The 22777-nt window shown below is 37.8% G+C and overlaps 2 protein-coding genes across 7 annotated transcripts in view; one reads left to right on the forward strand and one right to left on the reverse strand.

Annotated features, from left to right (window-relative positions):
* Window positions 1–13049, forward strand: part of NEMP2 (nuclear envelope integral membrane protein 2) — a 44988-nt gene extending 31939 nt beyond the window's left edge. The window contains exon 10 of one of the 2 annotated variants that reach the window (XR_009213910.1): window positions 12418–13049. Coding sequence is in view for 1 of the 2 variants with exons in the window: in XM_032755136.2 (XP_032611027.1) it covers window positions 12418–12436 (19 nt within the window). In the remaining variant the exon portion in view is untranslated. The remainder of the gene's footprint in view (window positions 1–12417) is intronic. The other variant, XM_032755136.2, reaches the window with a different exon arrangement.
* MFSD6 (major facilitator superfamily domain containing 6) overlaps window positions 1–22777 on the reverse strand; it is a 93921-nt gene that overhangs the window by 2383 nt on the left and 68761 nt on the right. For 2 of the 5 annotated variants that reach the window (XR_009213907.1, XR_009213905.1), the window contains exons 4-7: window positions 14122–14283; window positions 13074–13172; window positions 5470–5750; window positions 2719–3106 (exon numbers count right to left, since the gene is read on the reverse strand). Coding sequence is in view for 3 of the 5 variants with exons in the window: in XM_032755125.2 (XP_032611016.1) it covers window positions 2903–3106; window positions 5470–5750; window positions 13074–13172; window positions 14122–14283 (746 nt within the window). In the remaining 2 variants the exon portion in view is untranslated. Of the gene's footprint in view, window positions 1–603; window positions 3107–3267; window positions 3293–5469; window positions 5751–13073; window positions 13173–14121; window positions 14284–22777 lie in introns of those variants that run through there. The other 3 variants (XM_032755125.2, XM_032755126.2, XM_032755127.2) reach the window with 2 other exon arrangements.

Genomic DNA, 22777 nt, shown 5'->3' on the forward strand with positions numbered 1-22777 from the left:
TCTAGAAATCCTAAATGGAAATACAACCACACACATACACATATCAGGCATGTATGGTAATGGTTCAGGCTGGGCTGCTTTATGGCTTCCTCTGCCACAACAGATGCAGGGAATGGCCTCCCTGCCTCCTGGGGTGGGGGAAGGTGCTAAGTGGACCAGTGCTTTGACATTAGGAAGATTTGAGTTTGAATCCTGGCTTTGTGACCTTGATATCATAACTTAAACTGTTAGCTTCAGAATTCTCGTTTAAAATGGGGATAGTGATAGGAACACCTCCAGTTTTTGTTACGGGCAAAATGATAATCTCATCAGCACACTACAAGCACCCAATATCCACGGATGTGGTTCCCTTTTCCTAGATTCCCTGCTGAACTCCAAATTGGCGGAGAGGAATATTGCCTAAGTAATGGTCTCAGTACCTCAGCAGTACTGGAAGGAACTGCCAATTAGAGGGAAGCTATTAGCCAACTATCCACTTCATGTGACCCATGGCAGGATTAATAAGCCAGTAAAGCAGGGTTGCTCTTCCTGTGAATTCCTTAACACTTTTCATGAGGTTTACTGCCTGCTGGACAATTTATGTATTATAATCTATTCCTAAGACTTGAGGAATAGTTTAATAATTAGCAATTAACCGCTTTGGATCCACACAAGCTCAGCACTCGGTAATTTACTGTTTCTACAACCATAGGAGAAAGAGTAGGAAGTAAGTCATTAAGGCAGTGATTACCAGCCTGGGCTCTGTGACACCCCTGCGTGTTTTGAGGGATCTCAAGAGGGGTTACAAAATCTCAAATCAAAATTTAATTTGAATTCACTTTAATATTTTTTAAGGTAGCATATGGCACTTTAGGGACAGGAAGAAAAAGTCACAAAGTCCACAAACCCATGAAGGTGTCAGCTCACAAGGCTGGAAATGACTGCATTAGCGATTCTGCTGTCACAGTAAATATTCCGTAACAAAGGCATGTTGAATTTGGTCTCATTCATTACAGAGTATAGGACTTTTGTTTGGTCACATCTTTATCATTTAAGAAACATTTAAAAATGGTATTTATTTTTATTTCAACATGTCAACTGTGCATTTCCAAAACAGCAAGCTTTTCAAAGGAATAAATCAGAACTGTAAACACAAGATACAGTATAAGTTTTTGACTTCCTACAGTCAGTTTCACAAATCCACATACTGTACATTCATAGGTGAGGTTAAGCCTGTCACCCATTTCTTTATTTCTATAATTACACAAGCATAATAAATACATCTGATTTTAAAGGTCACTTAAAATGAGTCGTAATTTACAGTACAGTACGTTTCAGTTCAAGTGCAAAAAATAACTATTTGCTGAATTCTATTTCTTTCAGTTATTTTATTTTTAAGCTGTGTTTTGTGGTGAAGCTAGACATCCAAGTGTAGAATTTCTTATCCCAAATGCAGTATTGGGCAGAACTATGGTGTCATGGAGAAGCCCTCACTTTACAATTGATCCTGTCTAATCAGGGTCAGAGGGTAAGGTGAGTTGCTCATTTCTAACTGTTCTTTTCTTTCCTCTCTCTCCTGTGCTCATCCACAGCTATTATAAATTATATAATTCACCTTTATTCAGCTAAAACAGTGTTCCCTTTTCCACACTCCCCCCAGGTTTCCTGTGAGCCTCTGCTTTGATTTTTAGTGGCAAGCTTTACGTGTGATCCACCCAGCCATTGTTCTGGCTGCAGTTGTAACATTTGCAGTTGCATACCATTACATTGTCCAGTGTCTGACTGTGTCTTCATGAGAACGAATATACTGAGATTTTCTTTCTTTAGTCATTGGAAAGTATAGTTGCTATTTATTGCCATCCTTCCCATTCATGGTTTCCTATTTACCACCTTTTCCTCACCAAAAACAAAACAAAACTGACCCAATATGTAATTTCTAAAAATTGTATCCCTCCCCCAGGCACTTAAATCTTATACTGTGATTTGTAACTAGTACTGCTTATTTAAAGGAACTCTTAGGAATTCAGTGATTTTTGTGTGTTTCATTCCCTCAGCTAATTAGAGCCTGAATAAGATAGTAAATAGCGAGAGAGGCTATTTACAGTATCAATATATTTAGTAAACTCTTGTCTATCAAGCCATAGGATACTGAGTTGGTTGGTTGATTTGAAATAATCCTTTGTTTCTGTTTTTTTTCTCAAAGCCCATTTAAAACAAAAGGCATTTTTAAGCTCAGCTTAGCTTGCAGTAGTTAATAATAGCTTCTGTTGCTCAAAGAATTATTTCCATTATATACCATACACATATAAAAATATATTTGCTAAAGATATGTAAAGTTTCTGATGAAACTTTTAACTTCATTTTTTAACTTTAACTTTTAACTTTATTTTTAACAAAAGCACATGTGCTACTAACTTTTATCCGGTTACTTTTTAAATATATCTTGTAATTTTTTTAAATGGTTCTCTTCAAGAAAAAAGAAAGTATAGATGAATTCTACCTCCTCCCACTTTGTATTAAGAACCAAGTAAGAATAAATCATCAGAAGAGGGAAATTATATCCACGTTCACCTCAAAACACTTTCATTCCCTCCACTTACTTAGTGTAACTGCCGGTTTCAACTCTTACTGCACTGGCAGAGAAATTCTATCATCCTTAACCTAACCAAGCAAAGAACTGAAAGTCCTCATTGAACTCCATTTCCCTGTTGTAATTCCAATGAGATTACGAAAGTTTACCTTTTCCTACCAATATGTACTGTAGCTCCTGTGTGTGTGTTTCCATGTTAATGAGTTTAGATATTTAGAAGCATATGCAGTGGTGTGCAATTCCAGGGCAGGCATATCCTGGCTGGGGGGCCTCACCCTGTGTCCTGGCTGAGGAGCCTGATTCCATGCAGGGTGTGAGATGAGCAGGATGCCCTCAGTGTCCTCCCGCCGCCGGCTGAGCCTGCTGCTCTTCACTCTCCTCTGTGTGCGGGTGCACACTGGGGTGAGCGGGGCTGGTCTGTGTCTGAGATGCTGCTGCGTCAGGGGATGGCTGGTTTCTAGATGGGTCAGAGTGAGTCTCACATGGGACAGGCTGGGCTCTACCAGCAGGAGAATTTTCCCTGTTCTCATTGGTCCCCTGGAGGTAAAAAAAACAAGAGATGCCCCCATGATCAGTGATAGCAAATAAATCCAGCTTTTTATATATGCTTTCAAGTAAGATAGGAAACATGGGGAGATCATCCGGAAGTGCCCATTTCAGGGACCAAGTAATAGAGGAATAAGGATAGAATGTCTTACCTTTCATCTCCTTTCCTATGTGCAACTGCCAGAGCCGCATGAAAAACACAAACACTATAAGCAGACGTGTCTTGTGGAAAAAGGAACATTACTACCAAAATGTCTGTTAGTACTTGGTAAACAGTTTACATCAGCAAATATTTACTGAGCCCCCCAGCCATGTGGCAAGTCGCTGGGCAAGCACTATGGAATAACTGAAACTCAGGCCGCTTGCTAAGACCACAGAATCAAGAGCCAGAAGACACTGCGTCTAACAGGAAATAAGTAAGGGGTTCTCATCCTTAGAGGCAGAGCTGGGAAAGAATGTCCTGTAATTAAGAGTCCTGATATATATTTGGTATTTCAGAATGTGCACCAAAAGTTAGATAAGACAGAACATCCACATAAAAAAGTGAATGTAAACAAGCACTTGTGTAACCAACTGTAAATAACCATGAGTAGAACATCACCAGCAGCAATTTCCATAAATGCCATATTGGTTGTACAAATAAGAAAAAAAAATTTAAATGGATTCTCCCCCAAATTAGTACCCATCACTTTTTAGCTGAACACCCAAATAAAAATGTTCATTTCTGTGATTCTACAATGAAGGAAAAAGAAACTTAGTATAATGACTTCTAAGAATAACTACAGCATACCTGCCAGTTTTTATTAATCCTAACATACCAGAAAAATTTTATTTATTTATTTATTTATTTATTATTATTGTTATTATTATTTTGAGATGGAGTCTTGCTCTGTTGCCTAGGCCAGAGTACAGTGGCGTGACCTTGTACAGGAGGCGCAACCTCCGCTTGCCGGGTTCAAGCAATTCTTTGCCTCATCCTTCCGTAGTAGCTGGGATTACAGGTACCCGCCACCATGCCCAGCTAATTTTTGTATTTTTAGTAGAGACGGGGTTTCACCATCTTGGCCAGGCTGGTCTTGAACTCCTGACCTCGTGATCCACCCACCTCGGCCTCCCAAAGTGCTGGGATTACAGGCGTAAGCCACCACGCCCAGCCCAGAAAAATATTTATTAATCCTAACATACCAGAAAAAAAAAGCCACATTAAAAATTTTATGTGGCTTCTGTGAAAATGAGGATGAGTACACAAAGTAATGAAAATATTGCTACTCAAGCAGCAGATATTAAAATCATCCTTTCTCCTGTTTCATCTTCTTGCTTTAAGGTATTAAAATCCTGTATATGCTTCTCCCACCACAATGTCTGGTTCTTGACTGAGCAATGATGTGAGTTTACTATCTTGATAAATTAATAAATAGGATCATGCATGGACTGGCATGCATATGGTTATCAGTAAAGAACCAGATTCGGTTAAAATTTCACAAAGATTTTATGTTAGCTTACGAAGTAAGATTAATTAACAGTTCAACAAATTTTCTGAAAGGGGAATTACTCAAATGACCCTTATTTTTAAATCTTTCCCCCTTTTTTTTATATGTCCTCTGAAGCTACTCCAGACAAAGCTGACATGACTTACCAAATAAAAGGGAGTGATTATTGTAAAATGGGGGAACTGGGTCTATTTCTTTGGCTAAATGGTTTATAGAAGTTACACTCATTTTCCAAAGTCGGGATACACCTGTACAATTATCCACACTTTTATCAACATGATTTAACTTTACTCAGGAAAGATCACTCCTCTGGGGACAAGAAAAATCACACCTTTAGACTTATTTTTCAGGTGAGGCCACCTGTATAACCATAATTCCACTGACTTAGGTGTTCTATTAGACCCATACAGTGGCTCAGATTAATTAATTCAACAAATATTTATTGTGGTCCTATAATATATAATGCCCCCACTAGAATTTTGGAATTACAGAGATTAATAAATATGGTTCCTGAAGGCATGAACCATATATTCTTTCAACTGGCAACCATCAATACTGAAATTTAAAACAAAAATACAATGAAAGAATGGATTTATTTATTTTATTTCTTTCAAGAGGTGAAAAGAATCATATCCTCTGAAGTTTTCCTGAACTCCATACGGCAGAATATTCTCTCTATGGGACCTTGTATACACCCTCTTTAACTTAGTGCTCACAGAGTAGTGAAATTGTTTGCATGTCTGTTTCCCCCACCAGACTTTCAATAAATCTTGTTGAATGAAAAGTGAGTAATTAAAACAACTGAGCCCAGTTAACGTATCTTGAGTGACAGGTAATATTGCTAGCCCAGCAAAGGAACTGTACCTGTAAAGGCTGTATCTCAGAAGCACGGTTGTCTCTTGTGAGTTGCATCATCTCTTTAATTTGGTAGAGTGCATAGACAAAGGTCACCCAGGGAGAAGAGCTGACTCCCCAGGCTGGTTTGTTCACATCTTCCTGTTCTTCCTGGTGCTTAGTTTTCTTGGGTGGAAGTCTGGGCTCAATGCGTGGCATGACATCTTCTGTCTGTTGCTGTACCAAGTCGATGGTTGCTATAGGAACGGGACTGGAGGGAACAGGAATTCTTTCTGCCAACATTGTCTTGTCTGGAGAGGAAAGAATGTTTAAACTATCTTTTCAGCATTTTCTACATATTTGAACAAAGGTAAAAATAAATAAATAAACCAAGAATCCCATATGCCCATTCCAGAGTGCTTGGTAATATTAATAAATTGCTGGTTACCAATGACTTCATTACTTGATGCAAGTACTGAATCAATGAACATGATATTTATCTTTGGGTATCTTTATAGGGCTTAATAGACATTAGCATATATACTTAAGAAATAGGCCGGGTGCGGTGGCTCACGCCTGTAATCCCAACACTTTGGGAGGCCGAGGCGGGCGGATCACGAGGTCAGGAGATTGAGACCATCCTGGCTAACACAGTGAAACCCCATCTCTACTAAAAATACAAAAAATTAGCCGGGCGAGGTGGCGGGCACCTGTAGTCCCAGCTACTCGGGAGGCTGAGGCAGGAGAATGGCGTGAACACCGGGGGGGCGGAGCCTGCAGTGAGCAGAGATCGCGCCACTGCACTCCAGCCTGGGCGACAGCGAGACTCTGTCTCAAAAAAAAAAAAAAAAAAAAAAAGAAATATATTTTTCAGTTAATTTAAAACATTAGTGGGGCATAGGTTATAATGAGTGTTGCCTTAGGCCCATTTACAGGACTATGATTAAAAAGACGTCAAAACAGGAAAAGCCACATGATAGTTATTTTTAAAAAAATTTTTTATTCCCACAGGTTTTGGGGGAACAGGTGGTATTTGGTTACATAAGTTCTCTAATGGTGATTTGTGAGATTTTGGTGCAACCATCACCCAAGCAGTATACAATGAACCCAATTTGTAGTCTTGTATCCCTCACCCCCTTTCCACCCTTTCCCCTGAGTCCCCAAAGTCCATCATATCATTCTTATGCCTTTGCATCCTCATAGCCTAGCTCCCACTTATGAGTGAGAATATACAATGTTTGGTTTTCCATTCCTGAGTTGCTTCACTTAGAATATGGTCTCCAGTTCCATCCAGGTTGCTGTGAATGCCATTAATTCATTCCTGTTTATGCCTGAGTAGCATTCCATTGTGTATGTATGTATATGTGTGTGTGTGTATATATATATCTACCCAGATATATATATATCTACCCAGAGGAAAAGAAGTCATTATATGAAAAAGATACTTGCACAGGCATGTTTATAGCATCACAATTGCAAAAATGCGGAACCAGCCCAAATGCCCATCAATCAATGAGTGGAAAAAGACACTGTAGTGTGCGTATGTATGTATATATGTGTATATATATGTATGTGTGTATATATATGCACACACTATATACACACACATATATACATACACACACACTATATATATACACACACTATATATATACACACACACTATATATATACACACACACTATATATATACACACACTATATATATACACACACATACATATATATACACATACATACATACATACGCACACTACAGTTTCTTTCTCCACTCATTGATTGATGGGCATTTGGGCTGGTTCTGCATTTTTGCAATTGTGATGCTAGAAACATGCCTGTGCAAGTATCTTTTTCATATAATGACTTCTTTTTCTCTGGGTAGACACCCAGTAGTGGGATTGCTGGATCAAATAGTAGTTCTACTTTTAGTTCTTAAGGAATCTCCACACTGTTTTCCATAGTGTTTGTACAGTTTACATTCCTACCAGCAGTGTAGAAGCATTTCCTTTTCACCACATCCACACCAACATCGATTATTTTTTGATTATTTGATAATGGCCATTCTTGTGGGAGTAAGGTGGTATCACATTGTGGTTTTGATTTGCACTTCCCTGATCACTAGTGATGCTGACCATTTTTTCATGTTTGTTGGCCATTTGTGTATCTTTGCTTGAGAATTGTTTATGCATGTCCTTAGCCCACTTTTTGGTGGTTTTTTTTTTCTTGCTAATTTGTTTGAGTTCCTCATAGATTCTGGATATTAGTCCTTTGTTGGATATATAGACTGAAGATTTTCTCCCACTCTGTGGGTTGTCATTTACTCTGCTGACTGTTCCTTTTGCTGTGCAAAAGCTCTTTAGTTTAATTAAGTCCCATCTATTTATCTTTGTTTTGTTGCATTTGCTTTGGGTTCTTGGTCATGAAATCTCTGCCTAAGCCAATGTCTAGAAGGGTTTTTCTGATGTTATCTTCTAGAATTTTAAGTTTCAGGTCTTAGATTTAAGTCCTTGATCCATCTTGAGTTGATTTTTTTATAAGGTGAGAAATGAGGATCCAGTTTCATTCTCCTACATGTGGCTTGCCAATTATCCCAGCACCATTTGTTAAATAGAGTATCCTTTCCCCACATTATGTTTTTGTTTGCTTTGTCAAATATCAATTGGCTGTATTTGGCTTTATTTATGGGTTCTCTATTCTGTTTCATTGGTCTATGGGCCAATTTTTATACCAGTACCATGCTGTTTTGGTGACTATGGCCTTATAGTATAGTTTGAAATCAGGTAGTGTGATGCCTCCAGATTTGTTCTTTTTGCTTAGTCTCACTTTAGCTATGCAGGCTCTTTTTTGGCTCCATATGAAATTTAGGGTTGTTTTTTCTAGTTCTGTGAAGAATGATGGTGGTATTTGATGGGAATTGCATTGAATTTGTAGATTGCTTTTAGCAGTATGGTCATTTTCACAATATTGATTCTACCCATCCATGAGCATGGGATGTATTTCCATTTGTGTATGTCATGTATGATTTCTTTCAGCAGTGTTTTGTAGTTTTCCTTGCAGAGGTCTTTCACCTCCTTGGTTAGGTCTATTCCTAAATACTTTATTTTTTGCAGCTATTATAAAAGGGGTTGGGTTCTTGATTTGATTTTCATCTTGGTCACTGTTGGTGTATAGCAGAGCTACTGATTTGTGTACATTAATTTTGTATCCTGAAACTTTGCTGAATTCATTTATCAGTTCTAAGAGCTTTTAGGAGGAGTCTTTAGGGTTTTCTAGGTATACAATCTTATCATCAGTAAACAGCGACAGTTTGACTTCCTCTTTACCTATTTGGATGCTCTTTATTTCCTTCTCTTGTCTGACTGCTCTGGCTAGGACTTCCAGTACTATGTTGAATAGAAGTGGTGAGAGTGGGCATCCTTGTCTTGTTCCAATTTTCAGAGGGAATGCTTCCAACTTCTCCCTGTTCAGTATTATGTTGGCTGTGGGTTTATCACAAATGGCTTTTATTTCACTGCATTATGTCTCTTGTATGCTGATTTTGCTAAGGGTTTTAATCATAAAGGGATGCTGGATTTCATCAAATGCTTTTTCTGCATCTACTGAGATGATCATGTGATTTTTGTTTTTAATTCTGTTTATGTGGTGAAAGACATTTATTGGCTTGCATATGTTAAACCATTCCTGCATCCCTGGTATGAAACCCCCTTGATCATAGTGGATTATCTTTTTGACATGCTGTTGGATTCGATTAGCTAGTATTTTGTTAAGGATTTTTGCATTGATGTTCATCAGGGATGTTGGTCTGCAGTTTTCTTTTTTTGTTATGTCCTTTCCTGGTTTTGGTATTAGGGTGATACTGGCTTCATAGAATGTTTTAGGGAGGATTCCCTCTTTCTCTGTCTTGTGGAATAGTGTCAATAGATTGTTACCAATTCTTCTTCGAATGCCTGATAGAATTCAGCTGTGACTCCATCTGGTCCTGGAGTTTTTTTTGTTGGCAATTTTTTTTTATTACTATTTCAGTCTCACTACTTAGTTGTCTGTTCAGGGTTTCTAATTCTTCCTGGTTTAAGCTAGGAGGGTTGTGTCTTTCAAGGAATTTATCTCCTCTATGTTTTCCAGTTTATGCATGTAAAGGTGTTAATAGTAGCCTTGAATGATCTTTTGTATTTCTGTGGTGTCAGTTGTAATATTTCCTGTTTTGTTTCTAATTAAGCTTATTTGGATTTCCTCTTTTTCTTCGTTAATCTTGTTAATGATATATCAATTTTATTTATCTTTTCAAACAACCAGCTTTTTGTTTCATTTATTTTTTGTATTTTTTTCTTTCAATTTAATTTAGTTCTTCTCTCATCTTGGTTATTTCCTTTCTTCTGCTGGGGTTTGGTTTGTTCTTGTTTCTCTAGTTCCTTGAGGTGTGACCTTAGATTGTCTATTTGTGTTCTTTCATACTTTTTGATGTAGGCATTTAGGCTATGACCTTTCCCCTTAGCATTGCCTTTGCTGTATCCCAGAGGTTTTGATAGGTTGTGTCACTATTACTGTTCAGTTCCATTTTAAATTTCCATCTTGATTTTGCTGTTGACCCAATGATAATTCAGGAGTTTATTTAATTTCCATGTATTTGCATGGTTTTGAAGGTTCCTTTTGGAGTTGATTTCCAGTTTTATTCCACTGTGGTCTGAGATAGTACTTGATATAATTTCAATTTTCTTAAATTTATTGAGACTTGTTTTGGGGCCTATCATATAGTCTATCTTGGAGAAAGTTCCATGCACTGATGAATAATAGAACGTATATCCTGCAGTTGTTGGGTAGAATGTTCTGTAAATATCTGTTAAGTTCATTTGTTCCTGGGTATAGTTTAAATCCATTGCTTCTTTGTTGACTTTGTCTTGATGACCTGTCTAGTGCTGTCAGTGGAGTACTGACGTCTCCCACTATTATTGTGTTGCTGTATATCTCATTACTTAGGTCTGGTAGTAATTGTTTTATAAATTTGGGAGCTCCAGTGTTAGGTGTATATATATTGAAGATTGTGAAATTTTCCTGTTGGGCAAGGCCTTTTATCATTATATAATGTCACCCTTTGTCTTTTTTAACTACTGTTGCTTTAATGTTTGCTTTGTCTGATATAAGAATAGCTACTCCTGCTTGCTTTTGGTGTCCATTTGCAAGGAATGTCTTTTTCCACCCCTTTACCTTAAATTTATGTGAGTCCCTATGTGTTAGGCAAGTCTCTTGAAGGCAGCAGATACTTGGTTGGTGAATTCTTATCCATTCTGCAATTCTGTATCTTTTAAGTGGAGCATTTAGGCCATTTACATTCAATGTTTGTATTGAAATGTGAGGTACTATTCCAATCATTGTGTTATTTGTTGCCTGTATACCTTGTCTTTTTTTTAAATTGTATTTTGTTTTATTGGTTCTGTGAGATTTATGCTTTAAAGAGGTTCTGTTTGGATGTGTTTCCAGGATTTGTCTCAAGATTTAGAGATCCTTTTAGCTCTTGTAGTGCTGGCTTGGTGGTGGGTGGCAAATACTTGTAGCTCTGGCTCGGTAGTTCTTGGAGTGCTGGCTTGGTAGTAGCGAATTCTCTCAGCATTTGTTTGTCTGAAAAAGACTGGATCTTTCCTTTATTTGTGAAGCTTAGTTTCACTGGATACAAAATTCTTGGCTGGTAATTGTTTTGTTTAAAGAGGCTGAACATAGGGCCCCAATCCCTTCTAGCTTGTAGGGCTTCTGCTGAGAAATCTGCTGTTAATCTGAGAGGTTTTCTTTTATAGGTTATCTGGTGCTTTTGCCTCACAGCTGTTAAGATTCTTTCCTTCCTCTTGACTTTAGATAGCCTGATGACAATGTGCCTAGGCAATGATCTCTTTGCAATGAATTTCCTGTGTGTTCTTTGGGATTCTTGTATTTGGATGTCTAGGTCTCTATCAAGTTTTCCTTGATTATTCCCTCAAATGTGTTTTCCATACTTTTAGATTTATCTTCTTCCTCAGGAACTCCAATTATTCTTAGGTTTGTTTATTTAATATAATCCTAAACTTCTTGAAGGCTTTGTTCATTTTTTAAAATTCTTTTTTCTTTGTCTTTGTTGGATTAATTCAAAAACCTTGTCTTCGAGCTCTGAAGTTTTCTTCTGCTTCTTTGATTCTGTTGCTGAGACTTTCCAGAACATTTTGCATTTTTCTGTGTCCGTTATTTCCTGAAGCTGTAATTGTTTTTTATTTATGCTATCTATCTCATTGAAGATTTCTCCCCTCAGTTCTTGTATCATTTTTTTTGATTTCCTTAAATTGGACTTCACCTTTCTCTGATGCCTCCTTGATTAACTTAATAATGGACCTTCTGAATTCTTTTTCAGGGAAGTCAGGGATTTCTTCTTGGTTTGGATCTATTGCTGGTGCTAGTGTGATTTTGGTGGGGCAGGTTAAAGAACCTTGTTTTGTCATATTACCAGCTTTCCTGGTATATTCCTGCAGTAGTTCTGGAGCAAAAGCATGATGCAAGTCTCCACATGCTACTCGGTCCACCTGAGTGGGAGCTGCAACCTAATCCTGCCATTTTCCCAATAACACTCTCTCCAGAACACAAGTATTTTAAAAACTAACCCAGTACCATATTCTCACTAATCAAAGATGAGTTAAAATTTGATTGCTTATTTTTATGTTTCTTACATTGAATGTTTAATGATTTTAAATTTTTTCGTGATTAATAGCAAAGATATTCAAGTCCATACATTTTTCTCAAAATACAACTTTAACTACATCTTATAACTTTGAGAGAGCCATGATAGCTATTTTTATTGGTCTTTTACATGAGTCGTGGACTGAGGCTGTGTAAGAGAGAGAATCCATTTAGGATATAAAAGAACAAAAGTAAGAAAAAACAGTATTGGTCTTTCTGAGTAACTCACTGAGATTAAAATCTGTCTGTGAGGCTTCTGTAACAAGCAACTTTTTCTCTTCACAGAAGCATTTCAGGAGCCTGAGGCTAATGCTCCCCAAAGGATAGGACACCCAAAGAAGACGAGCTCTGTTCTGGGACCAAAAAACTGAGCAAAAATATTTTCATCATCCTGGTTGACCTTTTTCATAAACAGTTGAGTCAGCTCATTCTCATCTACACATTAATATTTAATATAACCTCCTTTTTGTAGAACAATCTTAATAAAGGCCATCCCTGGTTCAGAGAAAACTTCAGATTTCAGGTCTTGACTATTTTTTTTTTTTTTTAACAAATGAAGATAAGGCATAGAGAAGATTACCACTCGCTCCCTATCCCTAGTAGCAAAATGACTGTATAGCCTTATATGTATTTGACTTAAATTTGAAAAACCTTTAGAATACCAGAGAAATTGAAAACTAATACTTCCCTAATACCTTGTATTATGAAACAAAACAAACAAAAACAAGAAAACCCCAAGCTACTTAAAACAATATTTTTTCTGCATAGTAGGTGGATCTCTTTAACAATGGTCCCCATGAATTCATCGATATGCCACTCAGAAAATCGAGCCAAACAGGCCTGTTGTATACTCTGTACCACTTCTAGGCTTCTCAGGGGCATGTGTCGACTTCCGATGGCCTGAACTGTTAGGAATATTAAGAAAGAATGGAAATAATTACCTTCTTCCTCATCTGGCACTGCCAGCCACTGGATCAGGGCAAAGAGCAGTAGGATCACCAAGCAGGCCATGCCAATTCCTCGGAAGGTTGCAGCAGCCCCTATAAAAACAAACAGCACTCTCTATAGAGTAATTCCAAGAAATGCAGATAGCACTCATCTAAAACCATCAATTTTCTAAAGATCAAAGCAAAGGAAGCACAGCTTGGGACAAACCAGAGAAAAGTGGTTGGGTATTAGCTCCACATAAGGGAAAAACACAGGGCTGGGTACGTGTCAAGAGACCCAGGGCTGATATTGGATCTGTCATCGATCGATTATAAAACTGCATTTATATAGGATTGTCTCTCAGTGCCTTTCACCATGACTCATACAATTCAATGGTGCTCTCCTCTTCATATGAAAAGACCATTTACCCAATTATTAACTAACTGCTATTAATCTGTAGTTGGAACAGCAGTGCTCAAATAGTGCTATAAATGCACGCATTTCCTGGGGCCCACCTTATATATTAATAGATGACTGAGCAGTTAAGATTCCTGGAGCAGAATAATCTCATTCCTATTTCAGCTCCTATGTTTCTAATAAGGAAGATATGACAAGACAGACAGATTTTGTTACCATAAATGTAGTGGCATTACCAAAGCCAGCGTATGGTTAGATTCTTCTGGTTCAAAATTTCCTAATGGAATAACAATGATGAATTTTATTTCCTTTAGGGCTATTATTAGCAGGTTTAAGGTACCTTATTTTAGACCAAAAGCACTCATGCTAATTCATTTGTTTGGCTCCTTTGAGGGATCTCTGTAGCATCTCATTAAGCTGATTGTCAGAGGAGTGTGCACAGTTACAGGCTAGCTCAAATCAGCTTAACAACGTAAGCACACTGCTTTACAATTATGACTACCATGAAATCTAGAAAGAGATTATGAATACTGGAATTTAGCTTTGGGCAATCTTCAGTAATAATTGGATTGTTTATTGAGGTATTGCTGGAAAAAATCATGTTTTAATTATAGAAAAGAAAAAAAAGGAGAAAGCCATTCTTACCAAAATAATTGACTAATACGCCTCCGATCATGGCACCACAGCCTCTTCCCAAACCCAGGTGAAGGCCCTGCAGGATGCCCTGAGCAGATGTCCTCAGCTCAGGGGGAACAGCTGCACTGAGGTAAGAAATGCATGCTGCCCAGATGGCCGCGTGTGTCACTCCTGGAGAGGAAGAAGAGCAGGAGGGATTAGTTGGTTAGCATTTCTTAGGCTACTCTGTTTTGAAATATGAATTATTTAACTAGGCACCTATTTTTAAGATTTGTTGTGGGAAAACATACATTAAAAATTTACCATTTTCACATTTTTAAATGTACTGTTCAGTGGCACTGAGTACACTCACAATGTTGTGCAGCTGTCACCACCATCCATCTCCAGAACTTTTTCACCAACACAAACAAAAATTCTGTACCCATTAAACCATAACTTACACTCACCCCTTGTCCCATCCCCTGACAACCACCATTCTACTTTCTGTCTCTTGAATGTGACTCCCATTCATTTTGTTCATCTTTTCATCTGTGAATAGACATTTAGGTTGTTTCCTTCTACTACTTTGATTAATGCTGCTATCAACCTGGTATGCAAGTATCTGAGTCCTTGATTTAAATTCTTTTGAGTGGCCGGGTGCGGTGGCTTACACCTGTAATCCCAGCACTTTGGGAGGCCGTGGCGGGTGGATCACAAGGTCAGGAGATCGAGACCATCCTGGCCAACATGGTGAAACCCTGTCTCTACTAAAATACAAAAAATTAGCCAGGTGTGGTGGTGCACGCCTGTAGTCCCAGCTACTCGGGAGGCTGAGGCAGTGGAATCGCTTGAACCCAGGACCCAGGAGGCAGAGGTTGCAGTGAGCCAAGATCACACCACTGCACTCCAGCCTGGCGACAGAGCAAGATTCTGTCTCAAAAAAAAAAAAAAAAAAAAAAATTCTTTTGAGTATGTAACTAGAAATACAATTGTTGGATGATATGGTCACTATATGTTTAATACTTTGAGGAACTACCTTTTTTTCCAAAGTAGCTGTACCATTTTACATTCCCACCTGAAATGTATGAGAGATCCAGTTTCTCCACCTCCTTGCCAGAACTTATATATATATATTTTTAAAATAGCAATCATAATGAATGTGAAGCAGTTTCTCATGTTGTCGATTTGCTTTCCCCTAATAGCTAGTGATGTCGAGCACCTTTTAGGTGTTTATTGGCCACCTATATCTTCTTTGAAGAAATGCTTATTCAATTCCTTTGCCCATTTTTTAATTGGGTTGGTTTTTATTATTGAGTTGTAGGAGGTCTTTATATATTCTGGGCATTCATCCCTTCTAGGGCACCTACTTTAAGATTATTTCTACTTTTCCCCATTATAATTAGCATCATGATTGCTTTTTACATACCTTAGATTATTTACATTGGCTATAATTCCACAAGTGGGGTTAATGATTCAAAGGATATAACAATTTTTATGTTTTGTTTTGTTTTGTTTGAGATGGAGTATTGCTCTGTTGCCAGGCTGGAGTGCAGTGGCACGATCTCAGCTCACTGCAACCTCTGCTTCCTGGGTTCAAGTGATCCTCCTGCTTCAGCCTCCCAAGTGGGTGGGACTACAAGCGCCCACCACCACCCCCAGCTAATTTTTGTATTTTTAGTAGAGACAGGGTTTCACCACGTTGGCCAGGATGGTCTCGATCTCTTGACCTCGTGATCCACCTGCCTCAGCCTCTCAAAGTGCTGGGATTAGTGAGCCACCGCAACCAGCCATGCTTTTTAATATATAGTTCAGTTAAAAAAAAATGAATGCAGAAACAATTTACCATGTCCCATTACCTGTTTTATATCTTCACCATTTACAGGAATGAGAGGAAGACAGAGAAAACAGGTGGAAAAATGGTCATTATTTTATTATGTAGTAACTGCATTGTCTGAATTAAAACCTTCATTAAGACACTGCTTTAAATGTAAAAACCAGATATTGTCACAACAGGTTTTATAGCTAGACGAGATTAAGAAATCATCTGGTTCCATCTAGATTATTCCCTGAGAAATAGTCTCCTTTGGAGATAATATCATCAGAGACTCTTAACTCATATTTTGGAAAATTAAACTAAAAGATCAAAATTCTTTTAAAATTTGATCTGACAGTAGTCTGCCTCTGGCCAGAATGGAATAACAGGGCCTAAATTTATTCTCCTTCCTCAAGTAACTAAAAAGCCGGACAAAATATATGAGACAGTGGTTCCTGAGGGACATCAGCAACAAGGACAGTGATCCCTGAGAGATGGGAAGCAAATGAAAAGCTTTAGTTTACTGACTGATGAGAGTCTGAAATCTGCAGGGCAAAAAAGAGAACTGCCAAGTTGAAGACTCTAGCCAAGAGTCTAGGGAGCCAAGGTGGCTAGAGTTCCAGGGCAGAATGCCAGAGAGGAGATAGTATCATAGGGAGAAACCTCCAGAGATCTATAGAGGGCTCCCCTAACGTATTCAGCAGAGTCCTGATCAGCAAAACATGTGCAGACACTATTCAGAGTGAGGGAAAGAACTACCCAAAACCATTTCAGAGAACAATACCCAGAACCCACACAAGGCGGGGAACACTTCTTTCCACCAGCCAAACTGGAACAACTCATGATTCCTAGGATTGGTAGAGTACTCAACAAGGTCTTTTGTTAGTATTATGAAATAATTAGCCCTAGACTAAACACTGCTCTGGTCTCATCTATGTAATCTTAAAGGCAAGACCCAAAGGATCACACTATTTCCAAGTAACTTAGCTGTGTCCCAGAACAAAGCTCAAGAATATTTATAGGAAGACAGAAATAGCCAGCACCCAACCAAGTACCATTCACAATATCTGGCATATAATAAAAAAATTATCAGGGATGATATTACTTAAGTCAGTCCATAACGGAATAAACACTGTTTTTACTGGGTACATTAGACTGTATGCCTCACAGTTGACTAAGAAACATTAAAATAACTTTCTTAGGTTTTATATATGTTTCAGTCATCATTTTAACTAGGTTTTTTTTCTTTTTTTTAACTAGTAAGATGGACTAGATGATTAGCAGTAGCATACACAATTAATTTCCTAAGAAGTCAAATAACATGTTTGCTTTATCTGGCAAAACAATTGCAATACCCTAGATAATGCCAGCTTTCTCAGAATTGAATAATGCCTGGATAGTCTTAATTATGAGTGTTGACACCATAGTACATAATGGGAATAATTGTAAGTATTTTCATTTCTATTATTAAAGATGATTCTAAGTCCATTTCTTTTCACATATGCAGATTTTTTTTCATTAACCACTCTGGGGGAAAAACTCAAAAATATTCCAAGAAATAAATTAATTTATTCAAAATTAATTAGATTCAATAGCAAAATCCAACATAGATTTGGAAATCATTTCTTAAAGATGAATTACTGAAGACCTGAAACCACATCAAATGGTAGTAGGTTAACTTTAATGCTGACGCCAAACCTCTTGTTTTGTGTATGTCTAAGCAATCAATTGCAGGATTTACAAGCAACCAAAACATTAAAATATATTTATTATAATTCTAGATAAAAAAACAATCCTAGCAGTTATTCTTTTAAGTGTTTAGGCTTGGGCACACACAAACTCTTCCAACAATAGGGTTTGTCTCTTTTTTTCCCCCTCTCAGAAATTCTAATCATTTTCTAAAACTTTGAGTGTTCTAAGATAATTAAAGCATTTTCCAGTGGGATGACTTAAGTCAGGATGCTTTTAAACTATTCTTAGAATTTACTGACTAGTATTAGGTGGTAGTTGTAAAAGATTCTCTACAGTTAGACTTCTAGTTTCTATATTGCTTTTGAGACTGATTAGATAATTGGGAATTACATTCTTTAACTCAGGGCATTAAGTGAAGGAAAAAATAGTAAAGCACAAAAACAAAATTTCTGATACTAAAAGCAGAAGAATGAAAGCCACTCTGCATGTATGCTCTGACATTTTCCAGGGAAGATTTAGGATTAAAATTGATTTCCCTAAAATAATTTATTTTAAGATATCGTATAAGTGGAAGAACCAATTAAATTCATCTCATTTCTTAGATAGGAAACCAGCAAAACGTAGCAATCCATAAGAAGAGACTGAATTAGAACATCATCTGTGTATACAAAAGACACTTGTGGAGTTGCAGTTCTCGTTCATAAACTGGAACATGCAAATTTCTATTAATCTTAATAATCTGAAACTCTTGCCAATGTTTTTACTACATTTGTGTTCTGATTCTCTAGTTTTAAAATAACAAAAAAAGCAACCTAGAAACTTGAAAACCCTCTGCCATTTCCCATATTTGTAAGAAAAGATTTAAGAGGTCTTAGGAATTGTGCTACTGAAAACGACATTCCTGTAAAGTTGAGGGGACAAAAGATATTATAAACTAGGAAAAGAAAATGCTTCTACTTTCTTAGTTATTAGAGAACTGTGAAAAAGCAGTAGATGATTATTCTTTATGTGATGAAATAAGCACATTTACTCAGTGGCATGGGTAAATGTGTTTACACTAGAGTTACAAATTTTTAAACCTTTTTAAGTATGAGATAACTAAGTTGGTAGATCAAACAGTCAAAATAAAAGCTATTACTCCCTGACTGACAACAGTAACAAGGGCACAGGAACTGACTCTCCTTGCAATATGTGTTAACCCTTCCATGGCTACTTGTCATAAAACCACTGAGCCTTCAGTGGCAATTCAATACCAACTCACGTAACAGGTGCTTAAATCTATTGATTGAGAACGAATGACTCTCAGAGACCAAGTAGTCCACACAAACTTAGTTTCTCAGTCCTTCCTTACCTTTACTGGGATCCCCCAGGATTGGCTTTGAGGCACAGTGAAAATCAAGAGATATATCCACACTACCTATTGCCAAGACTTTACTTGGGATACATTACATTCGAATAACCTAGAATCATTAAAAATAATATGAGTAACATTGATTGTTTTCGTTAACCTTTTTTTTTTTTTTTTTGAAAATGAGTTTCGCTCTTGTTGCCCAGGCTGAAGTGCAATGGCGTGATCTCAGCTCACTGCATCCTCTGCCTCCTGGGTTCAAGCAATTCTCCTGCCTCAGCCTTCCGAGTAGCCGGGACTACAGGTGTGTGCCACCACGCCCAGCTAATTTTTGTACCCTTAGTAAAGACAGGGTTTCACCATGTTGGCCAGGATGGTCTTGATCTCTTGACCTCGTGATCTGCCTGCCTCGGCCTCCCAAAGTGCTGGGATTACAGGCGTGAGCCACTGCGCCCGACCCTGTTTTCATTAATATTATCACATCAGCTTACTCTACAAGGAATTGTGCTAAGTGTTTACACAGATTATTGAATCTATTCCTCCAACAGGTACAGTACTATTTTTTCTTCATTTTTCAAAAAGGAAACCAAGGCACAGAGATATTAGATGCCTTGTCCAGAGTCACACAGACAACAGAGTTGTTGAATAGGATTTGAACCCAAGGTGTCTAAGTTCAGAGCTTGGGTGCTTAAATACTACACTATATGTTCTCATAACAATTGTTAGAAGTATTCTATAGTAAATGTAACTATCTACTTTGAGAGATTTTGTTGTTAATATCAAACATGCCCCAAAATCTACCAGTTTAAAAGATGATATTCTTAATAACTCTTCTCCACCCTTTCTAAAGAGCTGACATGTCATCTGTATTGTTTTTTAAATGCCCCAAATAACTCTTTACCTTATAACACTCAACACTGGTATCTGATTCTACAACATGCATTTCAAAATTGTTCAGTCTTGGCCTACAAGAATGCTCTACTGAAATAAATGGCATGTATGAGCAGGAAAAAAAGTCCTTTCTTCTTAACGAGACAGCTGCTCTTTGTAAAATGTTGCTTGGCTTGGGGAAATCACATTATAATGGCTGGGAGGAGTGAGAACTGATACAGTACTAGGGAACTAGGATTGTTTTGTTTTTCTTCCTTCTGCCACTGACTTAAGCTTACTGAACAAAACATAACTATCCCTTTAGCATTGGCACACAGAATCAGCTGTGACGAACCTTTTCCATGAATAAACCAAAGCATACATTTCAATTAGTTCTGGGATTAAAAAAAAAAAAAAAAAAGCTTCCGAAAGATCAACTTGGTGAAAATCAGTGAGAGACTATTCTTCCTAAGGAAAGGCCTCCATTGAGCAGGCAATAGAAGAAAAAGTCTATATTGGAAATCTTAGTGGTTTCACACATTAAATGTTTTCTTGCTCACACAAAGTCCAATGAACAGGAGACAGGAGTAGTAGCAGCTCTGCTCCATAGTCATTCAGAAATCCAGGTTGCAGAGAATCTGCCATCTGCAATGCCTGGTTACCCTAGGTATCAATATCCAGCTGACAGAGGAGGGAGTGACACACTTCTACACCTGACCCATACAACTTCCCATGTGCTATCCTTTCCTCCTATCATTTCTGCTTTTATTCCGCTGGCCAGAATTAACCACATGGTCATACCTAACTGCAAGGGAGACAGGGAAATAAAATCTAGCTGCATGTCCACGAAGAAAAGGAAACAGAGATGGTGAGTAGCAAGCTAGTCTCTCTGTCAGAGTTGGGGCTACTAACAGCAATGGACCTCCCACAAATGGCAGAGGATCCTACAAAGAGCAATGGACTTAGCAGCAGCAGCAGCATGGATCTGTGTGCTGCACAAAAGAGAGTTTATATAAGACATGCAATAATTTGTGTTAAAAGCCAACATTCCCACACCTATCAATGTATAGGACTGCAAGAATCCCCTTCATGCATTCAACAGTATTTATTGCGCATCTATATTACGTGCCAGATACCCTGCTAGGCTTTGAAAATATGATAATATGCAAAATAATGTCCCCAGCCACCAAGGAGCTTACAGTCTGGCAGGTGAAAGGGGGAAGGATTTATCTAAAGGGGAAGCAGACTGAACTTGAGAACAGACATATCCAGCACCCAGCAGAGGGCTGACATGTAACAGCAGCTGAACAAAAGCACATTGAACTGAAACAGGGTAGGCAGTGGTCTACATGTTGGGATATGACAAAGAAAGCATTTATGGATAAAAGGTACCCTGGGTAAGGTTGGAGAAAACTTCCAAATCCCATATATAAGTAAAAGTGGACAGAGGAAATAAAATAGTAGATCTCTTCTATAAGCTGTAGCTTGCAAACTTAAAAAAAATATGAGTTGCTTAAAAAAGTCTATAACTGATGCACCAATGTTCTGGGGGGGCCTCGTGAATTTTACATGCTGGCATTATGCCTTTGGCATACCTTTAAGTAGGTTTTAGGGGACTACCACCCAAAACCCAGGGAGTTTAATGTTAAGACGTGGCAACATTATACTACACACCCAGTGTTTTCCCACCTGAAGCCACACATGAGAACTGCTTTTCTATCAGCCAATAAAGATTTCACTTATCTTCCCCAAAGATAACTTTATTAACAGTGTGCACTGACTAGTCACGTTTCCCTTACGCTTTGGTCATTAGGCTTCAGCTTAATTCACAGCCAGGCTTTAATGCATAATTGAAGTTTAACTCCTTAGAATAGAATCGTTTAAATTATATTTTCTCTGATCCTGATTTATATTTATTTACAATTTATTTTACTTTTTTGTATGTTTTCTAACATTTATTAGAAGCTAACTGTGGATCAGGTACTGTGCTAAATACTTTGCATGGATTAGTGTATTTAATACTCATGTCAACCTGTCCTATAACTCAAGAGTCTGTGGCTTAGAGAGATTAAGCATTTTGCCCAAAGACACAGAGCTTATAGGTAGGGGAGTTAGAATTCAAACCCAGATAGTCTAATTCAAGCCTTAGCACTTTATGGCTTCTGGATTATTGCATATTTTGGTAATCTGCCTCAGCTAACCTATAGAGTGAGGAGAGGGTATAAGTACTAATTAAAATACATGGATGTTTTTGCAGATGTGTTATGGATGGCAAGATGTCATCCTAGGAAGAGCTATCATAATCAAGGTTCAGCTTTAAATTTAATTTTCAAATTTTCTTCAGATACTTATAAGTTTTTGAGATAGAATTTCTTACATCATTCAAAAGATTTAAAAATTATAAACTACTAACTATAGTACATGATACAGGGGGCTGAAAAATGAATTAAGCAACAAGCATTAATAGTGTATCTTCCTATATGTACATCTCTTTGGAGAACTGAAAAAGTATAAGCATGGCCTTTATGTTCAAGGGTTTAAACTAAGTTAGAAAATAAAACTAGTATTTCTTCCCCATGCTCTTCCAGAGCATAAGAGGAGGAAAATGTGCTTTGTTTGTTGTTGCTTTGAGACAGGGTCTCACTGTGTCGCCCAGGCTGGAATGCAGTGCTGCAATCACAGGTCACTGCAGCTTCAACCTTTTGGGGTCAAGCAATCCTTCCACCTGAGCCTCCCCAGTAGCTGGGACCACAGGCGCACACCACCATGCCCAACTGATTTTTAAATATTTTGTAGAGACAGGGTCTCCCTAGGTTGCCCAGGCTGAAATCATGGTTCTTACTTGGCTGAATAAGCATGCTAAATAAGACAACCAGAATAACGCTTTATAAATGTCAGCTCAAGTCCCCCTAACTGATGACATTAAAAAAAATCTTTCTTCAAAATCTTAACCCGACTCCCAC

The sequence above is a fragment of the Hylobates moloch genome, unplaced genomic scaffold, assembly GCF_009828535.3.
Source record: "Hylobates moloch isolate HMO894 unplaced genomic scaffold, HMol_V3 SCAFFOLD_1, whole genome shotgun sequence".
NCBI classification, from domain to species: Eukaryota; Metazoa; Chordata; class Mammalia; order Primates; family Hylobatidae; genus Hylobates; species Hylobates moloch.